At 49.8% G+C, this 24,596-nt stretch overlaps 1 protein-coding gene across 2 annotated transcripts in view; it reads right to left on the reverse strand.

Moving 5' to 3' along the window:
• SGSM1 (small G protein signaling modulator 1) overlaps window positions 1-24,596 on the reverse strand; it is a gene marked incomplete at both ends in the record, with an annotated part of 75,714 nt that overhangs the window by 41,777 nt on the left and 9,341 nt on the right. For both annotated transcript variants that reach the window (XM_082852508.1, XM_082852507.1), the window contains 7 exons: window positions 1,003-1,127; window positions 2,427-2,558; window positions 2,691-2,836; window positions 3,113-3,180; window positions 6,071-6,223; window positions 8,661-8,823; window positions 12,000-12,075. In XM_082852508.1, coding sequence (XP_082708634.1) covers window positions 1,003-1,127; window positions 2,427-2,558; window positions 2,691-2,836; window positions 3,113-3,180; window positions 6,071-6,223; window positions 8,661-8,823; window positions 12,000-12,075 — 863 coding nt within the window. The remainder of the gene's footprint in view (window positions 1-1,002; window positions 1,128-2,426; window positions 2,559-2,690; window positions 2,837-3,112; window positions 3,181-6,070; window positions 6,224-8,660; window positions 8,824-11,999; window positions 12,076-24,596) is intronic.

The following is a 24,596-nucleotide window of genomic DNA, read 5'->3' on the forward strand; positions in this document are numbered from 1 at the left end:
CAATGACCGTCTCTGAGGACAGACGGTAACCCTTGCCCAGGAAGTGATCAGCTTAGAGAATGATATTAATCACACCAAAGCCTGGCGTTAATCGCACCGAGGCTTTAACACTACACAGAATACAATGATAGCGCTCTGGTCACGGCTCTTGGACAGAGTCCTTCTTCTTTATGTATAAATATATATATTTATACTTACAAATATGTATGTATATTTATAGATGAAATCCTATAATTTCATGATGTTTGTTTGCTACTGCAGGACAATATGAAAGGCAGAGGGGATGATGGGATGGCTGTTAGGGCTGCATCATGGGTACTTGAGTTCTATTTTTATGTTAGAAATTCCTCATAATCAAAAGTTTTGAAGAAATCGAGAACATGTATAATAATAATAATAGAGCCCGATGTGGGCTCAGAGCAGCAAAACCCATCATCCCTCCTCCCCACCGGCAGCCAAGACTCCCCCAGCTGAAATCACCGGGCGGGCCGCACCTCTGCATGGCGGCTTCCCTGTGTTTTTCCTAAACTTTCCCTAAGTGCGCTGGAACACAGGGGATCGCAGGCAGGGAATCCCTGGTCCCCGGGTCTCTTTGAAGTGTGACTCCAAGGCCTTTGCTGGGTCTTATAACTCGCAGGGTATTACAGGAGATACAGACCTGGACCAGATGCTCACAACCAACACCTCTGGCCTTCCTTTTGCATTGAGTGATGGGTAAGGTGGCAGGAGACTGGGGAGTATTTGCCATTTGCGGGCTTACGAGATCTTTGTTACGATTTCTCTCTCCGGGTGGTGTTTGCCCAGGGCACTGCCTAATACCTATATCCTAAGATTCTTCCAGTCAGTTCCCAGATCCTCCTGAGTTACCCACAAGGCCACAGCTGCAGGGAGGCTGGACCAAGTGGCCATAACAACCAGACGGAGCAGGGGCAGAGGCGGGGCACGAGGGACAGGGCACAAACATCCCTGCGCCGAGGGGAAGGGAGGCTCCCAGTACCCTACCTCTTCTCGTAGTCCAGGTCCCCCACAGACCCGTTCATCAGCTGGTTGGGCGTCCACTTCAAGGTCATGACGTCAGCTGTCTGGTGCAGGGACAGATACCCCGGCACAGCCTCCATGTCATCCCTCTGCAGAGACAGCAGGACTCAGGCCTGATCATAGCGCTGCCATCACAGTGGACACGGGCCCTGGCCCATGTGACTCAAGGGCACACAACCAGAACCAAGAGGCTGGCTCATTCCCTCCACGGCCATGTCCATCTGGAAGACCCCGAGCCTCCCTCCAGATGGCTGTGCTAAGCCAACCACCACGATGGGTTTGGTTCTAGAGTCCAGCTGTGAAAGCCGCCCACCCCACCCTTTCACGTGGCTCAGGAGCCCTGATGCCAGGGTGGAGTCGGGGGGGGAACTTTAGAACCAGGAAGGGGGCTCTGTCCTTTCAATAACGGAAGGCATGTATCTGCCATCACTGTGTCCAGTCTTAAGGGAGAAAGAGATGGCAGCTGAGTTCTGTTCCACAGATATTACCCAGAACGCCCTCCCCAAATACCCTCTCCACACTCCCCGCCCAGGAGCCCCATCCTCTGCCTTCCCAATATGCCTGCAGGGCTTCTCACCTGCTCTGCTCTATCCCAAGTGGGGTCTGGCGGAGGGGGCTGTCTCCAAGCCTCACACATAAGAGGCAGCCCTCCTCCCCCCAGGTTCACCCCACAACACGTGGAGACAGACAACTAACATTTACTGAGCACCGAGGGCGTACCGAGCATGGCTCCACTCCATAAATATCTCAACCACACATGCCAGCAACCCCGGGAGGAAGCATCCTTGCCGTATTTCATCGATTTTAAGATACACAATTTTTTTTCACATTTTAGTGCACCTGAAACGGTGCATAGCAGGTTCAGTACAAATGAGTGAACTAAATGAGTGAGTGATTACAACAGAGAATGATAGATAGACAGCTGGCTGGACAGATGGATGGATAGATGAACTGGAAAACAAATGGACAAGTGCAGACATGGATTGATGATGGGTAGATGGATGGATTAATAGATGAATATAATTATGGGTGGATGGATGGAGGTAACGATGGGTAGATGAATGGATGGATGTAATAATGGGTAGATGGCTGTATGGACGTAATGATGGGTAGATGGATGGATGAATGAATGGGTGGTGGGGTGGATATAAATACAGGCAGATGGATAAAGAAATAGTGATGGATGCATGGATAGAGTGATGGGTGAATACAGAGACTGGAAGAGAGGAGACTGGCTGGGTGGGTGGAGACTTTGACAGATGGATGAATAGATGGGTGAATGGGTGGATGGATGGATAGATGAGCAACCAGGAGCCAGAGGGAACTCCTCCTCTACAACCTGGAGCCAGACCCCCAGTGGAAGAACTGGGCCCAAGATGAACTCTCACCGGCTGAACCAGAACGTTGTTCTTGCCATAGAGCAGGGTGGCCCGGGAGTTCTGGTGCAGGGACTCTACGTAGTCACGGGCGGAGAGGGACGGCCGGTCATCCATGCTGCTGCTCGAATGCCTTTTCTGGATCTGGCAATGTGCGGGGAGGTGGCAGATGAGGTCTGGAGTGACCACCAAGGCCCCGGGCCACTCCCCACCTCCACACCAAGTCCAGAACTCAGCCAGACTCCCTCCCAGTGCCCCACCGTCCACCCCACTCACGCAGAGGGCCGGACGCTTGGTGGGCGAGTCCTGTCGCAGGTGCAAGCTGTGGATGCGGTGCCTCTGGACAAGCTCGTCGGCTGAGGGGTCCGTCCAGAAGTGATCGGAAGTCTTCATCTTGGTGTACTCCAGGGCGCAGGGCCCTACTGTGGAGCAGACAGGGGCTGGGAAGCCATCTCCCTGGAAAGTCCTCCCTCCCTTCTACCACCAGATGGACCACTTATTTCACCATCTCTCCCCTCCAGGCAGCTAGCATGACCCAGGGTCCTGCTAAAGAGAAACAAGCACAAGACCCTGAAAGCAAGAGGCAGGGAGCAGTTTTGAAGGGAGAGGCTGGAGGGAGGCGAGAGCGGCCCTTAGGAGGTGCCCCCTGGAGCTGAGACCAGAGATCCAGAGGAAGCTCAGAGCACTGGACCACTTACCCAACAAAGATGCAAGGATGGGGCCATCCACGGGATCCATCAGGAGAGCTTCCTTCTCGTAATACTTACTAGCAAGAGAGCAAAGGATATGCAGGGTTGTATGGTGACCAACGGAGGGTTCACAATCAACTACAACCTGATGGTTAAGAGCAGACTGGGTTCAATGCCTCTCTGGTCACCCAGTACCTCTGTGAGCCTCAGCTGCCCCATCTGTAAAATGGGGATAATAATAATATGTCTCATAGGGCTGCCAAAGGACGTTTGAGAGAGACAACAGATGTAAGGCACTTAACACAGTGCTTGGCTATAACTGCTTAATACATGGCTTATTAATAATACATTATTATTAATAATGAGAGTAACAGGAAAAGTCATTAGAAGGCTGCCGAGGCCTGGCCGTTCTGTCTGCTTCTCTTGCATCTTCCATTTCAAACATGAAGTCACTTAGAGGCTCAGATGATGTCTGCCCTTCCAATATTATTGAGGCAAACATACGCTTTTTAGCTGTGGTGTGTCCTCAAAAGCTGTAATAATAGGCCTTCCTGTCTGGAAAACTAAAGCAGATGACGCTGGCCTGACACGCTCAAAAATGCCTCCGGCCTCTGACTCTCCAAAATAACATGCAATGTTGTCAATACGTTCGTGCTGAGTGTTTTGTTTTTTGAGTTGTTGTGCACTGGTTTTTAATTCTTTGCAAACTCATACAATCTAGAAACTAACAGAACTTCAGAATTGGAAAGGACCTTGTTCTGACCTCCTGAGGGATCTCAGGCCCAGAGAAGGTAAGTGACTTGCTGGAGGCCACGCAGCAGGTGGATGCAGGCTACACCCAGCAAGCTTAGCTCTTCTTCCCTTCCTACAACAGGGGGTGAAGAACACAGGATCTGGAGTCGGACTGAGTGGGAGCCCAGCTCGGCCACTCCCTCCCTCGCTGTGTGTCCCTGGGCAGGTGACTACCTTCTCTAAGCTGCGTTCGGTGCCCTCAGCTGTAAAGTGGGAAGAATGACAGAACTCATCCACTTGCGGATGCTGGGAGGAGCAAATGTCCAACTGCATGTATTAAGTCCCAACACCGTGAAGTTCTCACTAAATGTGCCAATATCATTGTAATTTTACCCCAAAGAAATCTTCAATCAACCATAAAATTGGCTGAGGCAGAATGACACATCCTGGACATGCTCAACATCAAGTTTATACATTTTGGTGTCAGATCTGAAGCTAATACTTTGAGACACTTTCCAGTCCACCACTCATATTCTATTCCAAAAATCAGCACAGTTATGTGATCGTAACCTGGAAATAATGCCTTAAAATAGGAGGTAGGTTGGGAGCAAGATGTGACTATATAGGGTAGCCCCAGGGAGTTTCTTCCGGGTGATGGGTTTCTTTGGAACAGTTCTGTAGCCTGAGTGTGGTGTTGGTTTTATGAAACTATGCATGTGTTAAAATTTCATAGAATTATATAGCAAAAAAAAAAAAAAAAAGAATGTACCAATACTGTTGGTTTAACAGTATTGCATCAATGGCAATTTCTTGGTTTTAAGACTTGTACTACAGTTATGTAGGATGTTAACACTGAGGGTAGGCAAGAACCCTCTGTACTACTGTTTCAATTCTGTGTGAACCTAAAATTCAAAATACAGTGTTAATGAAGAAATAGTAGGTTGGTATTGATGCTCAAATAAATTACTAAATAAATATGACCAACTTTTTCAGCGGGAAAACACAAGGTCATATGCCAAAGGCAATTAACTACAGAGACCCTGGACCCATAACAAGACAGGGGGCAGAGATGTGTTATAATTTACTAGAAGGTGAAGAGGTGAACTGGAACTCCAGAGCCTGGATTTCTTTCAGCTCCTCTCCTGCCTCCGGGCCTTTGCACCTGCTGTTCCCTTTGCTGAGAACACTCTTCCCCACACTGTTTCACAGTATCCCATCTTCTGGGATACTTTCCCTGACCACCCAGAGGAAGTTAAACACCACCCACCTGTCCTGGTACACTCATCACAAATTATCACAATTACTATTTGCCTGTTTTCCCTGCTACAATGCGAGCTTCATGAGGGGAAGGACTTTGGTTTGTACTTTCATACATATTTTCCTAGCAAACAGGCAAAGAATAAAAGATGAGAACAATGATACCCACTCTGTGTGAGGATGTGGTTAAACAGGCATTTTCACATACTGAAAGATGGAAAGATTCTCAGATATATTTCTTTCTTTCTTCCATCCTCTCTGTCTCTCTTGCTGGAAAGGGGTTCTGGCCACGAGGAGTCTCAGATCATAGATCCTTCAGTAGATCTCCACTGTTCTTTTCATAATATCCAAGTTCTTAAACATGAGAGGCAAGACCAGTGTATCCCCAACATCTAGGTTAGTGCCTGGCACATAGTATATGCTCATTAAATATTTATTGGGTGAATGAACGGATGCACGGATGAATGTTTGCCAAGAGGACTTACACTGTAAAACCTTTATACCATGTCAATCTGAGCTAGGAGAGAAAATGTAAAAAATATCACTATGCATTTCCAAAATGCTGTGTACTCACTAACTCCTTTTCTCACCTCTTCTCCAGAGTGGCAGCAATTCCCATCCTGTCCCATTCACCAGAAGAGACAACAGAGGCACAGAGAAGCTAAGTGAGTCCCCTAGGGCCACATAGTGAATAGACTGTGGGCTTCATTCATGGGAAAAGGAACATCTCTAAGATTGCAAGATCCTTACACCCCACCCCAATTCCAGAGACACTGCATTGCTATTAAGCACCCAAATATTCCCAAGGTTCTAAGCTAGGCTAGTTCAGAGTCAAATATCCAGAAGGCCCTTATTTAATCACCTTCACATCAAGTGTATATCAAGGGGGCAAAGGGTAAGCAGCTTTGTGTGAGAGAGTGCAATTCCTAAGAAGGCCAGCAGGTGGTGGCAGAGCGCACCCAGGTGTCTTCCGCTCACCTGCTGTTTTCCACAAGGTAATGAACAATTTTGTCCAGGACCTTCTCAAACAAGGCTGTACGGATCCACAGGTGCTTGATGGCGAGTGGGGACAGGTTGGGCAGTTTTGGCAGCTTTCGCACATTCTCCTGGAGGCCCTGTATCTGGTTTCGGCTTCAAGACCAGTAAAGGAAGAGAATAGATATTCACAAAAGAGGAAATCCAACAGGATCAATATGCAAATAGGAAAGTGTCCAACTTCTCTAAGAAATCAAGGAATGTCAATTAGAACAACAACAAGAGCCCACATTGCTCCTGGAGAATGGGAAAAGAGTTGAAAAAATAATACCGAGTGAGTGTGAAGCTGTGGTAAAACTGACGCTTTCCTACACTGTGGATGGGTGAGCCAGATTCTCATACTGAAATGTCTTTGTTTTTTTAACATCTTTATTGGAGTATAATTGCTTTACAATGGTGTGTTAGTTTCTGCTTTATAACAAAGTGAACCAGTTATACATATACATATGTTCCCATATCTCCTCCCACTTGCGTCTCCCTCCCACCCTCCCTATCCCACCCGTCTATGTGGTCACAAAGCACCGAGCTGACCTCCCTGTGCTATGCGGCTGCTTCCCACTAGCTAGCTACCTTACGTTTGGTGGTGTGTATATGTCCATGCCGCTCTCTCGCTCTGTCCCAGCTCACCCTTCCCCCTCCCCGTGTCCTCAAGTCCGTTCTCTAGTAGGTCTGTGTCTTTATTCCTGTCTTGCTCCTATTGAAATTTCTGTCTCTCTCTTACTTTCTCTCTCTCTCTCGGCTGGAAAAGAGTGCTGGCCAAGAAGAGTCTTGGATTATAGATCTTTTGGTGGCTCCCCATTGCCCTGGAGAAGGAAGCTTTTTAACATGACTAGCAGGGCACTCCATGACCTTGCCCGTTTGCCTCTCCAGCCACCTCCTTACCACTCTCTGCCTCTGACCCCATGATCCAGCCAGACAGAGATATCTGTGGATCCCTGAGGCTGTGAAGCTCTCATATGAGGACTTTCGTGAGCTGCTGCTTCTTCCCGGCTTCCCCCGCCCACCCTATTCCCTGGCTGACTCCTTCTCACTCTTGAGGTCTCAGCGAGGGCACCCCCTCCTACAGGAAGCCCTCTTGCACCAGCTGAAGCTGGGGAGGGGCCCCTCCTCTGTGTTCCCTCAACCTCTGCAGCTTAACTTCCCACTCACTTCTCTGTCTTCCCCTCCACACTGTGACCTCGAGGGTATGGACAATGCAACTGCTTTTAAAATAAAATATTGAGTCTACCAAGTGGCAAGCCTTGGCCCTTTTTCATGCCTGTATCTCCAGGGCCCAGCACAGTGCCTGGCATATACAAAGGGCTCAGTAAATATGTCCATGAATGAATAATTGCACAAATGAATGAATGGACACCTGGAATGGACATCTCTCATTCCTCCATTAGAAAGTTGCTCCCAATGTTATGGAAGGTCCATGGAAATCCATCCCTTTTAAGAAGTTATCAGCAAACACCTGGGAATTTAGCAGATGGACTGGAAGGCACCTAAAGACCAGGTGGCTGAGGAGTCAGATTCCAAATGGGAGTTGGCAATGCCAAATCCATAGCCTTACCCATCATGCAGTTCTGGCCAGCAGCCAGGGGCTGGCAGGGCCTAAAGGGCAAGGAAAGGGCCATTTCTCATCCAGTGAAGTAGAGTAACCACTCATGGCAGAGAGGGCAAACACATGACATGCACGCCTCTCTCTCCCTTCTGTTGCCCATAACAGGCATGGCTAATCAATCCATGCCCTCTTTCCCATGTAGTCCACTCACAGCTCCAGAATCTTTCGCAACACAACTCTCTGTGCAGCTACTAGGACCAAATGGGTTTGAAACCTATTTGCCATCCCTGACCAGGCTCCAGGTAGGGGGTTTGGCTGTGCAGTTGGGACGCTGGGGGTGGCTCGGGTGGAAGGCCCTCACGTGCACACTCTCAGGCCATGAGCCTCCCCCCAGTACACACAATCAGCCACTAAGACAACATCCCCTTCAATGGCTGCTTCACTGTGAGCATCTGTCCACACAGACAGAGACCATGTTGGTTATGTTAAACTTTGATCTTCCTGCATTTGGCACAGGTTTGGCTCAGAGTAGGCACTTATTCATTTTCCAGTTGTTTCTTGGGCATCTCCCAGGTGCTGAGCACTGTCTCAGACACTGGGGACCTAATGGGGGATAGCACAGGTGCAGCTGCCTGCCCTCAAGGAGTTCAGAGTCAAGTGGGGGAGACAGACGACAATCAAGTAAACAGTAAACGAATGAATGAATAAACTACAGATGGTGATAACAACTGGGAAGACAATAAACAGAGGGATATAAAAGAGAAATGGGGTGAGGGTTGAAATTTACCATTAATTAGCAGAAGGCCTGAGGATGACAAGGAACCAGCCATGGAAGATGAGGGGTGTGAACTGGGTGGAGGGTACAGTGTGTGCAAAGGACCTGGGGTGTGAAAGAATCTGGCGGGTTGGAGGAGCAGAATGGAGAGTGGAGAGGGTGCAGGGGCTATCCTCTGGGGGTACCCTAGCCTGTACCCCGTTCTCAGCACTTACGCGCTCTCGATCAGCTGCTCCAGGTCCTGCACCTTGCGGCTCAGCTCCTCTGCTGGCGGGAAGCTCTTGCCCACTTTCATGAAGAGAGCTGCGATCTTGTTGCTGCGCAGGAAGCCAGCCGCTCGCCTCCGCAGGCCATGCAGGACGCAGGCCTCCACAGCCGCTGCAGGGACACAACGATCAGCAGGCCCTGCCCATGCTCCCCAGTGCCCAGCCTGGCTCTGAGCTGCCGACACACACAGGTACCTTGAAGATCCGGGGACCCCAGAATCACAAATTTCGTGACAGCATCATAGCAAAAAGCACGTATACCTCTCCACCATCCAGCCCCTCCAAAGGGAGCAAGGGGGCTTAGTGGTGAACCCACGCTGGCCGCCCAAGGTCAGATCATCTCTGCTCACATTCTCTCCTGGCCAATAACCAGCTGTGTGACAGGGGTCAATTACTTCCCCTCCCTGTGCCTCAGCTTCCTCATCTGTAAAATGGGGATGGTATGAACATTAACCTCGTGAGGTTACTGTTAAGATGAGGTGGAAAAAATGCACGGAAAGCACTTTGCGCAGAGCCTGGCACATAGTGTGTGCTTTACGAATGTTAGCTATTACTCCTGTCAGTGAGGGAGGGGAGCCTGGACCATGTGACTGCTGAGCTCTATTCCGGTTAGGGAGTCACACTGTTGTCACTACTACTGTGACTCCAGTAACAGCTAACATCATGGATCTCATCTGATCTCTGCCACAGCCAGGCAGAAAGTAAAACCATCCATTTTTCAGATGTGGAAACTGAGGCTCCCAGAGGTAAACTGAACTGTCCAGGGCCACCCAGCAAATGAGTGATGGAGCTGGGATTCAAACCCACATCTGAACCCAAGGTGTGCTCACAACACTTGTGCCTCCACAAAGGGCCTTTGAAGAGAGGATTCAGTCATAATCTTCCCATTTCTGTGTTTACCCTGGAGGCCCTGCCCAGTCCTCCTCAAATAAGAGACCTAGGGTGTAGCCTGGGTTCTACCACTAACTTGCTGTGTGACCTTAGGCAAATAACTTTCCCCCTCTGGTCCTCAGTGTTCCCTTCTAAGAAACAGACCCTGTGCAGGCCATTCTGATGGCCCCTATCTTATATCTGATACTCTCAGCAGCCTTTATTTATCTTCTTACTTTCCGTCTTACACAGCAGACTGGGAGCTCTCTGGTATGCACTGCAGCATAATCAATATTTATGGGAAAATGTTAATTTATAATAAGAGCTACCCCTTCTTGGGCACCTACTCAGCCAGTGTTAAGGTTTACCTTCCCTGATCCCCGTGGCAAAACTCATTAAGCAAGTGTTCTAGTTACTGTCTTTTCAGAAGAGCACACCAGCACTCAAGAGCCTGGCCGAGGGCTTCCCTGGTGGCGCAGTGGTTGGGAGTCCGCCTGCCGATGCAGGGGGTGCAGGTTCGTGCCCCGGTCCGGGAGGATCCCACGTGCCGCGGAGCGGCTGGGTCCGTGAGCCATGGCCGCTGAGCCTGCGTGTCCAGAGCCTGTGCTCCGCAACGGGAGAGGCCACAACAGTGAGAGGCCCGCGTATAGCAAAAAAAAAAAAAAAAAAAAAGAGGCTGGCCAAGGTCATGCCATGTGCAAGGAGAAATACTGAGAGGTTTCAGTTTAATTGCTTGTGTTGCTTTTGTTGTTGTTGTTAGCAATGACTTGGCTTTGAAGGATTGTTCACATGTTGCCTAATCTGCTCATGGATTTAAAATATTCTGGGTGATGATCTCTAAAATATCTTCAGTTTTGCTTACATACCCAGAACTTTCATTTCTTTATACTGATTAAGTTCATGATCCATTCTGGCTTGGTAGACATTATTCCATTCTTTCCGACAATGGCTCATGAGGAACAATGGACAAAAGAAACCTCAGGGACATCCCTCAGGTCTCATTCAGAGCCAGCAGATTTCTCTCACCCCCAAACTCTGATCAGAGTTAGAGAATTATCATGATTTGTGTCACTCTCTAGTCTTCTAAGTCTTTAATTGGTAGGTATGCTAGCGAGTCCCAAAATAGACATGCATATCATGTCTTTTGCAAATAAAAATGTCCAGGAGAAAAAGGAAAGCCAGAGATATATACCTATATTTATATATAGAGATATATATTCCCATATATATATGTGTGTATATATATGTGCACGCATAAATGTGTATTTTTATACACAATGTAACATCTTACAGAAAAACCCGAATGAACTTTTTGGCCAACCCAATATATACATAAAACTTATTTCTGGGACTTCCCTGGTAGTCCAGTGGTTAAGACTCGGCGCTTTCACTGCCATGGGCCCAGGTTTGATCTCTGCTCAGGGAACTAAGATCCCACAAGCCAGGAGGTGCAGCCAAAATATATATATGTGTGTGTATATATATATATATTTATTTAAATAAATGCATTATCACCTAAAAAATAAGATCTTGCCCAAGGTCACCCAACCAAGAAATGGCAGAGGTGGGATGTGAACAGAGGTGGGCTGCAAGGGGCTGAGCTGATGTCAGTGGTCTCCCAGGTCATGGCATGTGCTCGGCCAGCTGCAGGCCCATGGGTGGTGTCCCCGGCCATCTGGATGGAGGCTGATGGGCCCCTCTATAGGGCCAAGACCGTGAGGGGGGCATTACAGCTTGTCCTTTGTTATGAGACTCCAATCACGAAATAAAAAGGTGTTCAGGGAGAAAGAAACACTCCCACGTATACGTACACACTGCTTAGGCACTGAATCTGACTTCAGGGACACGGTAAGACACCTGTCTCTAGCCATTGTGAAAGTACAGTAAGAACCTGGCAGCGAGGTTATTCCTGGAACCCTGTGGGCCTCGCAGGTTCAAGGAGAGAAGTCTCAGTCACGCTCTGAGCCTGCCTCCTTTGCTGAGCCAGCTGGAAGAGATCCCTCGGGATGTGTCTATGGCTCTTGATTCCTTTCTTTTTTTTTTAAGTCCTCATTCATCCTCTCTCTTTCCCTGGGTGAGGAAAGGATGTAGAGCCCATCCCTTAGATGCAAGACCCTTGGTCGCTTGGGGTAGGGTCAGTGTGAACGGAACCCACGGGAGGGAAGGCATCCTTCTGTGTCAACCATGATTACCTTTTCCCGGGGTGCAGATGTCATTCTTAATTTCTTCTCTACTTCTAAATCTTTTCTCTACTTCCAAATTCCCTAATGGAGTCCCTTTAGAATCCAAAAATAACTTCGCAGTTAAAAAGCAAAAGAATGACATGAGAACTTTGCTCCAAGAAAGACGCCACATCCCCAAGGCAGCCCACAGAGGGAAAAAAGCGCCGCTTTTCAAGGCCACGGGCCACTAACTCACCACAGAAAGAGATGATGTGGCTGCTGTCTTCATGGACAAACTTGCGCGTGACGGCTTCCTCCATAATCTGCTTCACCTGGAAGGCAGAGGCACCAGAGGGGGAGACCCAAACCCACTCGGGGTGCAGACACCTCAAAGGGCTACATCACCCCCCACGGTGTTCTCAGGCTGCTTGGGATGTTTTGGTAACTGCTTTCCTTCCACATCCTCCCTGCTGTGTTTTCTGTAGGGCTAGGGACTGTGGCCTCTGATAGCTGCACACTTCACACTGAACTAAATTATTTTTTCAGGCTCTCTGCACAGTGGGCTTCTCTTGAGATGTCACGAAAAATGTCCTCTCCTTCCTGACTGTCCACATCATCTAAGGCATCCCACCTCTAACTCCTTCCATCCCCTGTTATGGTTTCTTCAGAGTACTTCCTGTCCTATTTGTTTACTGTCTGTCTCCATCTTCTACAACATAATTTCCCCAAGGGCAGGGCCTTGTCTGCCTTTTTTCACAGTTGTATCCATGGAGGCTAGAACAGTGCCTGGTCCACAGGAGGTCTCCAAAAATATTTTCTAAGTGAGTGGATGAATGAATGAATGAATGAAACGGGTATATTAAAAAAAAAAACAGGAAGGTGTAGTATGAAAAATCAGCCCTGGAATCCTGTAGACCACAGTTCAAATCCCTGCTCAGGTACCTACCAGCTGGATTTGTGATCTTATTTTGGGAAACAGAGGCTTAGCAACGTGTAGAAATTCACCCAGAAACGTAGAGCTGGCCCAGAGTGGAGGCAGAATCCAAGCTGGGTCTGACTCCCCAGGCTGTGTGTTTTTCATACTACATTCACTCATTCAACAAATATTTACTGAACACCTGTGATGTGCCAGGCACAGGGGACACAGCGCTGAAAGGGCAGCCATGCCTCTGCTTATGGAGGTGGCCCTTTGGTGGCCTGAATGCCCTTCTGCTCTGCTGGATTCTGGGCCCCACCGTGTCTGGAGTCACTGTAGTACTTTAGCAAAGTGTTTCTCCCCTCTAAGGCCTCAGTTTGCCCACCTGGAGGTTGAGGAGGTCAGAAGAGATGACCTCAAAACCTGGTCCCAGCTCTACATCTCTGGGGCTGTGACGTGGGGATCCGGAATCCACCCCCATCGATGAGCCCCTACTCCCTTCTGGCTGCCCTGCAGCCCACCTACACTCGGCCTGGCCAGCCCATCCACGCGCCTGTCTGAGAGCAGTCTCAGGCTCTCAGTGTCCCTCTCTCCCTTCCTTCTGATTGCCTTCTGGAGGGGAAGACAGAACCCAAAGCATCCTTGGCCATGTTCTCCGGAAAAACACATGGCAGTGACCACCTGAGAGCTGACACAGCACCTCCCCCGACACAACCAAGTCAGCACCCGCACCGTGAACAGCTCCCGGCCACCAAGCCCAGCAAGCTCTAAGCCTGGTTTTGCCAGCAGCATTTCAAAGTCTGAAAACTATCTAACTGAGCCTGTGGAACTGGTCCCAATTACAAATGGGGAAACTGAGGTTCAGGAAGATGAACTAGCCCACCCAAGGCCATACGGCTAGGAAGCAGCAGAGCTGGAATTCCAACTTATAAAAATGTTTCTCATTTTGGCTCCAGCTGCCATATCCTGGCCCGTCTAGCCGCTAGCTGTATTTCCTCAGGCAGCTCATGTCGCCTCTCTGAACCTTAGTTTTCTCACTGGGTAAAGGGCTTGTAGGAACAGCACCTACAAGGGGCAATGGGAGGACTGCACAAGGTAATGCACCCCATGTGCTGAGTACAGAGCCTGGTGTGCAGTGTACCTGCGATAAACGTTAGCTGCATGCAGGTCATTGCCCTACCGAGAACCTCACACCTGGCCTCCTTTACCGTTATTCTGGTCCTGCCTGAAACATCACCTGTTAAGATTAAATTTCCTTGCTTGGGGGCCCACAGTGGCTGCTTTTTGTAACATCCATCAGATTTGTGATGATTTTGTCAGCATCTGTCCCCCCTGCCAAGCTGTGGACCCCATGAGGGCAAGCACTCCGTGTCTCTCTGCTTAACAACTGTGGTTCCAGCACACAGTAGGTGCTCAATAAAGTTCTGTTTGAGGAATGAATGGCTTGAAAGATCATGACTGACTTCTGCTTTGGTAGAATATTCTAGTTGAAAAACATGCTTTCTTGTCACTATAATCATGGGTAAACGGAGTAGCAGTATAATGACCCCTGGAGCAAACAAAGGCACAGAGAGGCGGAGTAACCTGCCCAGAGTCACACAGCCGGTGACGAATGGATTCAGGGCTTGGACCCAGGTTTATCCGACTCCAGGGGTTGAGCCCCTTCTACAACATGCCGTTAAGCCCACATGGTCTCAGAGCATTTGTCCCCCTCTCTGCCCTCCTCAGCCTCAGGTACCTGCCTCCCTCTCTTCTCTGCTCCCAGCACCTAGACTTGGACATCCTTTGGGAATAGAGGCAGAGGGAGTGAGTTCAGGCCAAATAGTGGCGACAGTAGACTGTCAGGGAGGCATGGGGGTGGGTGTCCAGGCAGCTGGATCGGGAGGACTTTCAAAAGCACAGTGAGTAATCAACAGCCAAGAATTGGGAGCCAAGCAGACGTGGGTTCAAATCCTGGCTCAGCCACCTACTAGCTGTAGGAGCTTAGGCAAACTCCTTTACCTATAGCTCCAATTTCTACAGAATCGTTTCACTGACTCTTTTGGCTCCACCATTGAAACAGACTTAGAGTCCAACCATTTTTCCTCCCCTCCACCAGCACTGCCCAGGTGCCAGTGATGCTGGTCCAAGTCATATCTCTCCTAGATTGACACTGTAACCTCTCACTGGTCTCCCTGCATCTACATCCTAGAGGCTGTCTTAACAGCCTTAACAGTGTCCAGAAGGATCTTGTTAAAAGGTAAGTCAACAGAACAACCAGACAGAAGGCCAATAAGGAAACAGAGGACTTGGACGACATTATAGACCAACTGGACCTAACAGACACATGGACTGTCCAACCAACAAGAGCAGAATACACACTTTTCTCAAGTGTACATGGAATAGTCTTCAGATTAGTGTGTTAGGACACAAAACAAGTCTTAATAAATTTTAAAAGACTGAAATCAAAGAAAGTATCTCTTCCGATCACAATGGAATGAAGCTAGAAATCAACAGCAGAAGGAAAACTGGGAAATCCAGAAATAACTGAAAATTTAAACACACGCTTAAACAATGAGTCAAAGAAGAAATCACAAGAAAAATCAACAAACGTCTTGAGACAAAAGAAAATGAAAACACAACATGCAAACATTTATGGGATTAAAGGGAAGCAGTGATAAGAGGGAAATTTACAGTTGGAAATACTTACGTTAAAGAATAAAGATCCCAAATCAGCAATCTAACTTTACACCTTAACGAACCATAAAAGAATAAACTAAACCCAAAGCTAGCAGAGGGAAATCAAGATTAGAAATAAACAAAATAGAGAACAGAAAAAATTAACAAAAGCAAGAGTTGGTTCAAACAATCAGCAAAATTGACAAGCCTTTAAGCTGGACTGACGAAGAAGAAAGGAGAGGGCTTCCCCTCTGAGAACCAGCCCTCGGATACTGAGTTCAAGGTGGAGAGAGCTGCAGGGATGGAGTAAGACAGTCCTGCCCTGAAGGGGCCCTTAGTCCAAAGAGCCACAAGCTGAGAGAGGTGGGAGGTAAGTGCGATGGGGACCAGCAGAGCTCCTCGGGTGGGGCCCGGAAGCACCAGCACTGGCACCAGCTGGGAACTGGTCAGAGGTACAGATGCTCAGCCTCACCCTGGACCTACTGAATCAGAAACTCTGGGGTGGTGATCAAGCCCTCCAGGTGATCTCAAGCACGCTCAGACTGTACTCAAGGATCTAAGGGGATGGAAAAGGAGAGGCGGGGAGAGTGGGGAAGGGTGGGGGAGGATATAAAATATAAAATAAGGAGCTGCCCCCAAATCCTTAAGAAAGAGGCGTAGCAGTCACAGCTGTCTCTGGGGACCCTCCCCACACAGGCTGCCCCTTCTGGGAACCTCTCCCTCCCACCCTGATCAGACTGGGGGCAGTAGCGGGTCCTGGTTCCCCAACGTTAATATCACGGGGTGCTGCATGCTTCCCGGGGCCTCACAGCATCCTTCCCTTGCCTTAGTCAACAGCCCTTTTTAAATTCACCTTGGGAAGCACTTGCTTCCTATCGGCACCCTGACTGCACACACACATTGTCTCAACTCCAGAATCTGCAGAGCGGAGAAGGCCGTCTGCTTACAGCTGTGGATCCTGAAATTCAAAGGGTCACACAGCTGGGAAGCCGGCTGCAGGGAGGAGCCCGTGGCTGCCTGGCTCTGGGCCTCTTGTCCTGGGGATGGATCTGGGGGTGGGTGGTGGAGGGGAGAATGCAGCAACCAGGGTGTTCTCAGCCTGAACAAGGAGTTCCGGCGAGTGAGGGCCCCTCCCCACCTCCGTTGGCTCCCAGCTGTGGGCTAGAATATCTTCCCAGAAGTTCATAACAGGCTGACAGCCGGAGGCCAGGAGAGGAAATTAAAGGGCAATGCTGTGGGAGCCTCCCCCAGAAGGCCACTGAGAGTCTTGCAGAAGAGGGCATGGTCTCGCCGCAAGAAGAAAGAGGCTGCTGCCCACTCCAGCGAGGGGGGGACCCATCCCCGGGGACAAGTCAGCACTGGGGGCGGGGGAAGAGGGTCTGGCAGCTGCAGAAGACTTCTGAAATTAGCTCAACCACCTTCCCCCTCTCAGACCCCCAGACATGGTCGTGAACTTGGTCCACGTTGGAGGCAGACAGACGGAGGGACCGTGGGGTGGTTTGGAGACAGTGGCAGTGGCAGGGTGCCATCCTGGCTCCTTGCGGCCTGTGTGATTTTCTAAGCTTTGGACCAGGAATCCTGCCCCATTTGGGCGGCACAGAGGCAGTGACTATGGTTGGCGCCACTCTAGAGCCACACAGACCTGCATTCTCATCCCAGCCCGGCCACTCACGTCTAGTGTGAGCTCGGTCGAGTCGTGCCCCTGCTGGCACCTCAGTTTCCTCATCTGTAAAGTGGAACCTATCACCCCCTGGGGCTGTGCTGAGAATTAAATGTGATGTGACTGGTGAAAGGGCAGGCCGGGCTAGCTTTATAGAAGCTTTATGACGCTAAAGCTTACCCTCACTTTTTTGGGCACTCGCTGTGTTCCGGGGACTATCTGTAAGCACAACCTTAATGAGGTCATTTCCCAAGTTATTCCCATTTTATAGATGGGGAAACTGACACACAAACATTAGCTAACTTGACCCAGGTCATGCAGAGGCAGCAGGATTCAGACCCAGGGCCTTTGTTCTAACAAATACTTTGTCTGTCACTGCAGAAGCAGAGGCCACTGTGAACCAAATGCTTCTGTTATTCTCCTTTTGTTTTGTCATTCTGCTTTTGTTATTAGAATAAAAGAGAATGTATACTAAGAGCATCTACGAAGTGCCAGGTGATCTGTATAGAATGTCTGATTTAATCCTCATGAGAGCATTATTATCCCCATTTTAGAGATGGATAAAGTGAGGCACAGAGAGTTTATACAACTTGCCTGTAGGTCACACAGCCAGGACTTGAAGCCAGGTCTGACGGCCTGACCTGAAGCCCTGCCTCCAGCCCTGCCCAATGCTGGGTCAGGCCCTCTGAAATCCCAAGGTGCTGAGAAACCTGTGAGGAGGGATTCTCCAGTGTCTCCCAACTTGGGGATGGAAAGAGGCACTGAACTGGGAGTCAGAAGACCTGGGTCACCTGGATGTGACTCTGCCAACTACATCCCACTGTGGGGACCCTTCAGAGGCAGGGGGACCTCAAAGGTCACAGTGGTCGGGACACTGTGATCCCTCTCCAGCTCCATTCTAAGGAGTCCTCCAACAACTGCTTGCATTTCTCCAACGATGGGGAGCTCACTCTTTTTGGAACCAGCTTCTCAGCTCTAAGGACAGGACGTGAGGAGGCAGTTGAGAGAGGCTAAGAGCCCAAGAGGTGGAGTCACTGACCTGGGGTCCAATCCTTGGCCACTCACTGCCCACATGAAGCTAGACAAGCTCCCCCTTCTGTAAAGTGGGGTGGATGGTCTTAGCACCCCTACCTCACAGGGGTAATGTGAGGCTTGAATGAGACTGTGGAGACTGTACTTGGCACACAGCAGGGATGCTACAAACAGCAATGACTCTTGAGATGATAGTGACGGTCAGGTTCACTGAGTGGCCCACGGTGGATGTTCATGAGGGTTAGTTAGTTAGGTGAATGGCCAATTGCTAAGGGGCCCTTTCAGCTCTATTCACCAACCCCAACTTCCTCTGGCTGTGGCCCAGCCGTGCCTCCACATCAGGCCTCAGAGCGCCTACCCCACCCCACCGCTGGCCCCACCCGGCCACCATTCAGAAATATGGCCTGCCCTCCCCCATCCCTCCCTCCCTCTACCTGCAAATATTTAAACAGCATAAAAGGAGGATTAATCTCAGGAGGGAGACAGGGAAATCCGGGCCAATCTGCAAAGCCGGAAGGGGGGCTCCTGGTGGCTCCCCGGGCTGCCCTGTGTCTCTCCTCCTCACACCTGCCACCTGCGCACACCCAGGTACCCTCATGTTGCCCACCTGGAACCCTGCCAGCTTCCAAATCGACTTGTTCCTCCTCCCTGACTCTCCACACTGTGCTGTGTTCACTCCTCTAAGCCCCGATGGGAATCACATGGCCCAGTATGCAGGGCTGTCACAAGGATTACGGAAAATACAGGCAGGGGACCTCAAACGAGACCCAGCACACAGCTGGCACCATATAAAGGGAGGCATTTTAGTGACGTGAGTAAGAACATGGGCTTGGGAGCCACCAGGCCCAGGTCAGACTCCAGCTCTGCTGTTCGCTGGGGAACCTCGGGCCTCGGTTTCCTCATCTGTGAAATGGGGATGATGTTTGCACCACCTCACAGGGGTGCTATGTGAGGATTCCACAGACAAAACAGGCACGGTGCTCAGAACCGCCCTGTCTAAAACGGAGTCTCTTGCATGGCACCCTAGAACTTATCACAGTCTGATCGTCACTACACGTCTGTGCATTTATTCGTTCAGTGTCCGTCTCTCCCAAGTAAACCTTGAGCCCCTCGGACAAGCAGTTCAATATATATTTGGTGATCACTTTGATTATACCAATAACACGAATACCAGTAGCCGATGCTTATGGAGCCGGGTTCCAGGCAGTGTCCTAAGCCCCTTTGATGCCTGATCTCGTTTGCTATGTGTGTAAGGCTGGGGTCAGCAAACTTCTTCTGTAGTAAGTCAGACAGCAAATACTTCAGGCTTTAGGATAGCGGTGCCATATAAAATACAGGATGCCCAGTAAAATCTAAATTTCAGATAAACAAGAAATACATATATATATTTGGTATAAGTATGTTCCAAATAGCGAATGGTAAATACTTTTGCTAAAACATTACTGTTTCCCTGAAAGTCAAATGTAATTGGGCTTTCTGAATTTTCATTTGCTAAATCTGGCAAACCTCTTTTTTAGACCACGCACAGTCTACATCACAGTGTCTCTTTTGTTTTCACAACCCTTTGTAATGTAAAAAGCACTCCTGGCTCAAGGGCAGCACACAAACAGGCTGCATTTGGGCCACGGGGACCCCTGGTTTAAAGCACCCAGCACAGTGCCTGTGGCACATAGGAGGCCTAAATAAACATCACCAGAGCTGCCACCTGCTCGGTGGAGGCCTTAGAGCATCCGCGCACCAGCCGGGGTCTCAGGTGGTAGGTGCCTGGTGGTGCAGGTGGGTGAGTAATGCTTAGGTAGCAACAGCTTCTGAGATGGAGGCCCCTAGGCAGCCTGACTCTTACATCTACAAGAAACTCACAGTGGAGAGGACCCTTAGATTAGGATGCCTGGAGGGCCTTCGAAGTGGTTTTAAAAATAACTCTCAGGGACTTCCCTGGTGGTGCAGCGGTTGAGAATCCGCCTGCCAATGTTCGAGTCCTGGTCTGGGAAGATCCCACAGGCCATGGAGCAACTAAGCCAGTGCACCACAGCTACTGAGGCTGTGCTCTAGAGCCTGTGAGCCACAACTACTGAGCCAGCGCACCACAACTACTGAAGCCCACGCGCCTAGAGCCCGTGCTCCGCAACAAGAGAAGCCACCACAATGAGAAGCATGTGCACCACAACAAAGAGTAGCCCCCGCTCGCCGCAACTAGAGAAAGCCCGCGTGCAGCAACGAAGACCCAACGCAGCCCAAAATAAATAAAAAACAAAACAAAACTCTCAGCATGTGGGGAAAGTGGGGAGAAAAGGGGGGTGGCTCAAAGGCCCCCTCGACAATGACTGGGGTGAGGGGCGTGAGAGGTGGATAGGCTGGGCCACTCTGCAGGCACCCCGGATGCTGAGAACAAGACGCAGATACCTTAAGAGGCCAGTATTTCCAGCCCTGCCTCAGGACGCAGGTCCCCAAAGGCAACGCAATGGGCTCACCTCCACGCCTTTGCCTAGGTGGTGCCTTCTGCCAGACGCCCCTCCCTGCATGCTCCAGCTGGCTAACTGCAACTCAGGCTTCAGCCGAGGGGTCCCCTCCTCCTGGGAGCCTTCCTGGACTTTCCATACCCCAAGCGGGATAAGCACGCCTCTTCCACGTTCCGCTAACACCTGCCTTCCCATAACGTATCACATGAACCAAAACTGTCAAAACTGACTGCTCAGTCAGTCAACATTCACAGAGCGCCTCCTATGTGTGCAGCATTAGGTGGCAAGCAGATAGAGTCCCTGTCCTCATGGAGGTCACAGTCAAGCAAGGTGGAAAGACATTAACTAAATCACACCAACGGGTAGATAATGACGAAGCGAGACCAGTTCTCTGCAGTGAAAGAACTTGGTTCTATGAGAACAGATAACAAGGAAACTGGGTGGGTGGGGAGGTCAGGGAGGGCTTCCTGCAGGAGGTGATGCTCAAGATCTGAAGTACAAGTAGAAATGAACTTTCTGGGCTTCGGATTCACCAACTCTAAAGCATAGGGAAAAAAAATTCCTCCTGCTACTGCCCCCACAGAGGTGCCCTGGAGCTCAAAGGAAGGAACAGATGTACGGACAGTGTGGCAGGGAAAAGCACTACATGGAAATAGCTGGCGGCTCTGTATTTTTTAATTTGATATGGGCGAGGCACGCAGGAGGTGAGAGTTGGGAGGGGCTGGAACAGGGCTGAGGCTGATGGGTGGGGCGGTGGGGGGGAGGGAAAGGAATATTTTGGGAAGCTCCAAAGCACAGACACAGATGTGGGGGCTGGATGGGACCGCCTGGCAAGCTATAACTATTCCCATGGTGTGGCTCCACCTGCCTTTCCTGCCAAATCCTGTCCCTTCCCAGTCACACGTGCATTCCTTCTGTGTGACCCATGTGACTCCCACCACCTGACATTCGCTTCCGCAGTATCCTCCACCTGACATCCCCACCCACCCTTACCTCCACCTCCAGCTCTGGAAAAACCACCCAGTGCTCCAGAACCAGATAATGTGACCTTCTTACTCCCTCCTGAGACCCCCTCGAGTTGATGTGATGCCCCCTCCCTTTCCCAACTCCTAGAGTAACACCCACTGCACAGCCATGAGCACTGGACTCTGGAATCAAACTTCCAGAATTCATATCCCAGCTCATGCACGCATGATCTCGGGCAAATCATGTCCCTTCCCTGAGTCTCAGCATTCTCATCCATAAAATGGTGTTATTCATATTAGTGTTATATTAGTATTTGTATTAGAGATTGGTATTGTCTCAAAGGCATAAGAGAATACATTTTGTAGCAATATATCTTGGATCTGTCTCTGAAGGCAAAAGAAATAAAAGCAAAAATAAACAAATGAGACCTAATTAAACTTAAAAGCTTTTGCACAGCAAGAGAAACCACTGACGAAACAAAAAGACAACCTACGGAATGGGAGAAAATATATGCAAATGATATGACCGATAAGGGGTTGACATCCAAAATATATATAACACCACAGACAACTCAATATAAAGCATTAAACACAATAGCAGCTACATAGTAGGTGCTTTATGCATTTGTTTTATGTAAGAACAACCGGCATTTATTTATAAAGTGCTCACTGTGTGCCTGGCACTGTGTTTAGGGGGTTTATCTCATCCAATCCTTGTGGTAATTTGGAGAAATGGATACAATTAGCCTCCTCATTTTACAAACGAGGAAACTGAGTCTCAGTGAGATTAAATGACTTTCCAAGAGCACAAGGTTTTCAAATGGCAGGGCAGGGATTCAAACCCATGACTACCTGCTCTGCACCGACCCTGGCACACAGTAGGTTCATTCATTCATTCAACAGACACCTATGGATGCTTCCCACAAGCTGGGTAGGAGCTTTACATATGTGAGCCCAAAGATTCACAATAATATAGGTGTCACTGCTACTATTCTCATTTTTCCAACGAAGCAGCAGACCTGGGAGGGACAAAGGTCATCTGGCCTGTGAAGAGGCTGGGATCTGAATCAAGGTCTCCTGCTCGAGTCCCAAGTCATGGTGGGGACGCTAGCAGCCAGGTGGCCAATGCACCAGCTCCCTCAGCCCAGTGAAGCCCAATGTCACAGTCACAGCCAGGGTCCAGCAGCGCCTGCCAGCTCCACCTCTGCCCCAGCCATCATCTTTCATGACCCATCTCTCCCAGCTCGCCAGGCACCTCCTAGCTCCCTCTCTCTGCCACGCGTCGGTTCCTGAAGGAAAATCATAGTCATGAAAAGAATGTCCAAGTTGAAATGCTTATTACTAAATGAAAGAAGCCACTCTGAAAAGGCAACATACTGTATGATTCCAACTGTACGACATTCTGGAAAAAGCAAAACTATGGAGACAGTAAAAAGATGGGTGGTTGCCAGGGGTTGGGGGGAGAGAAGGATGAATAGGGTGGAGCACAGAGGATTTTAGGGCAGTGAAACTGTTCTGTGTGATGCTATAATGGTGGATACACGTCCCTATGCATTTGTCCAGACCCACAGCATGCACATCACCAAGACTGAATCCTAGCGTAGCTATGAACTTGGGGTGATAATGTGTCAGTGTAGATTCCTCCATTGTAACAAATGTCCCATTCTGGTGGGGGGTCCATAGTGGGGAAGGCTGTGCATGTGTGGGGTGGGGAGTGTAAGGGAAATCTCTGTACTTTTCATTTAATTTTTACTGTGAACCTAAACTACTCTAAAAAAATAAAGTCTGTTTCTTAAAAAAATGTCTTTACCTTACTCTGCCACTCATGGAGGATGTCGGCTGGGGTCCCAGCTTTTGGGCAAACAGGCTGAGTCTCCTTCCAAAGAGACTCCTCCTCGCCTTCAGCCTGTGTGGTCTGCAGGGTGCTCTGGGGCCTCGCAGAGCAGGGGTCTGAAGGTGTCTGGCACTAGGACCTCAGCAACCACAGGGAATGGATCGAAGCTTCCTTTTCGGGATTCTCTCTCGCCTGCAGTTCCAGGACTGATCTGCCCCACCCTCACGCCCACATCCTTCCACCCTGCCCACCACATCCACGCACGTAAGGAAGGCAAAGCCACAGGGGTGTCCTTCTGCAGTCCCATCCGTGTGATGGGAATGAGCGGATAAATAAATAAATGATGAAGTGGTGGCATGTAGATTTTCAGAGGGTTAGAAAAGCCCTCCCTCCGGTTCCTCACTCTTAAACGTCCTAAAGGTGGCTATGGGGCTTGCAGGAGAAGCAAATGCCTCTCCCGGGCTGCTGCCGGTCCCGCCCCAGTTAATAGTTTACTGACGTGCTATAAATAGGCACCAGGCATTGTTTCGGAAGAGCAGAAAGACCCGCCAGCCAGCGGGGCCTGGAAGGAGAGGTGTTCTGGGGCTGAGAATGGGGTTCCCACCAACAGGTCTGTCATCGCCACCCTGAACAGGTGCCCCAGACCCCTCGACAAGGAGTCTTCCCCAGTGCCTGATTCTAAGACCATTCACCTGGGGACATCCTGGCCAAAAGGTCCCTCCGGCCAACACTCCCACACCCAGCCACGGATGGACTTGGAGAAGCCTTGAAGACCATCCCCCGGTCGCCCCCCATCCCCAGGAAAAAGGGCCCGCGTGTTTCACATTCTCAGCCCACACCATGGACACCCGCCAGCTTTCTCCCGCTTGCTCTGCCTACTGCGTGTGGCGGCTCCCCTGGCAACATGCCCTGTTTCCGCAGACCCACAGGCCTCAAGGATGAGGAACGCACACACGGACTCCAGAGGGTGCCGAGATTCTCTGGAAAGCTGCCCAAAATTTGGGGGTCTGGGGGGCTGCAGGAAAGAAAGAAACGGAATTCCCAGATAGTTCACACTCAGGATGGACCAGAAAATGGACTAACCACCTCCAGCCAACCTTAAGAGGAAAAGCAGTGAGATAGTGTGTTTAAGGGCTGGGTTAGAATCCTGGTTCTTACGGGCTCTCCGACCTTGGGCAAGTCACTTCACTTGCTCTGTGCTTCAGTTTACTCATCTGTAAAATGGGATAATAAATAGGACCTACCCCTACCTCTGAGGTAGGGGTAGGTCCTATTTATTAAGGATTTTTTGAAGATCAAATATGTTAATGGATATAAAGCACTTAGCAC

This window comes from Leucopleurus acutus, assembly GCF_964270905.1.
Source record: "Leucopleurus acutus genome assembly, chromosome: 13".
NCBI lineage: Eukaryota > Metazoa > Chordata > Mammalia > Artiodactyla > Delphinidae > Leucopleurus > Leucopleurus acutus.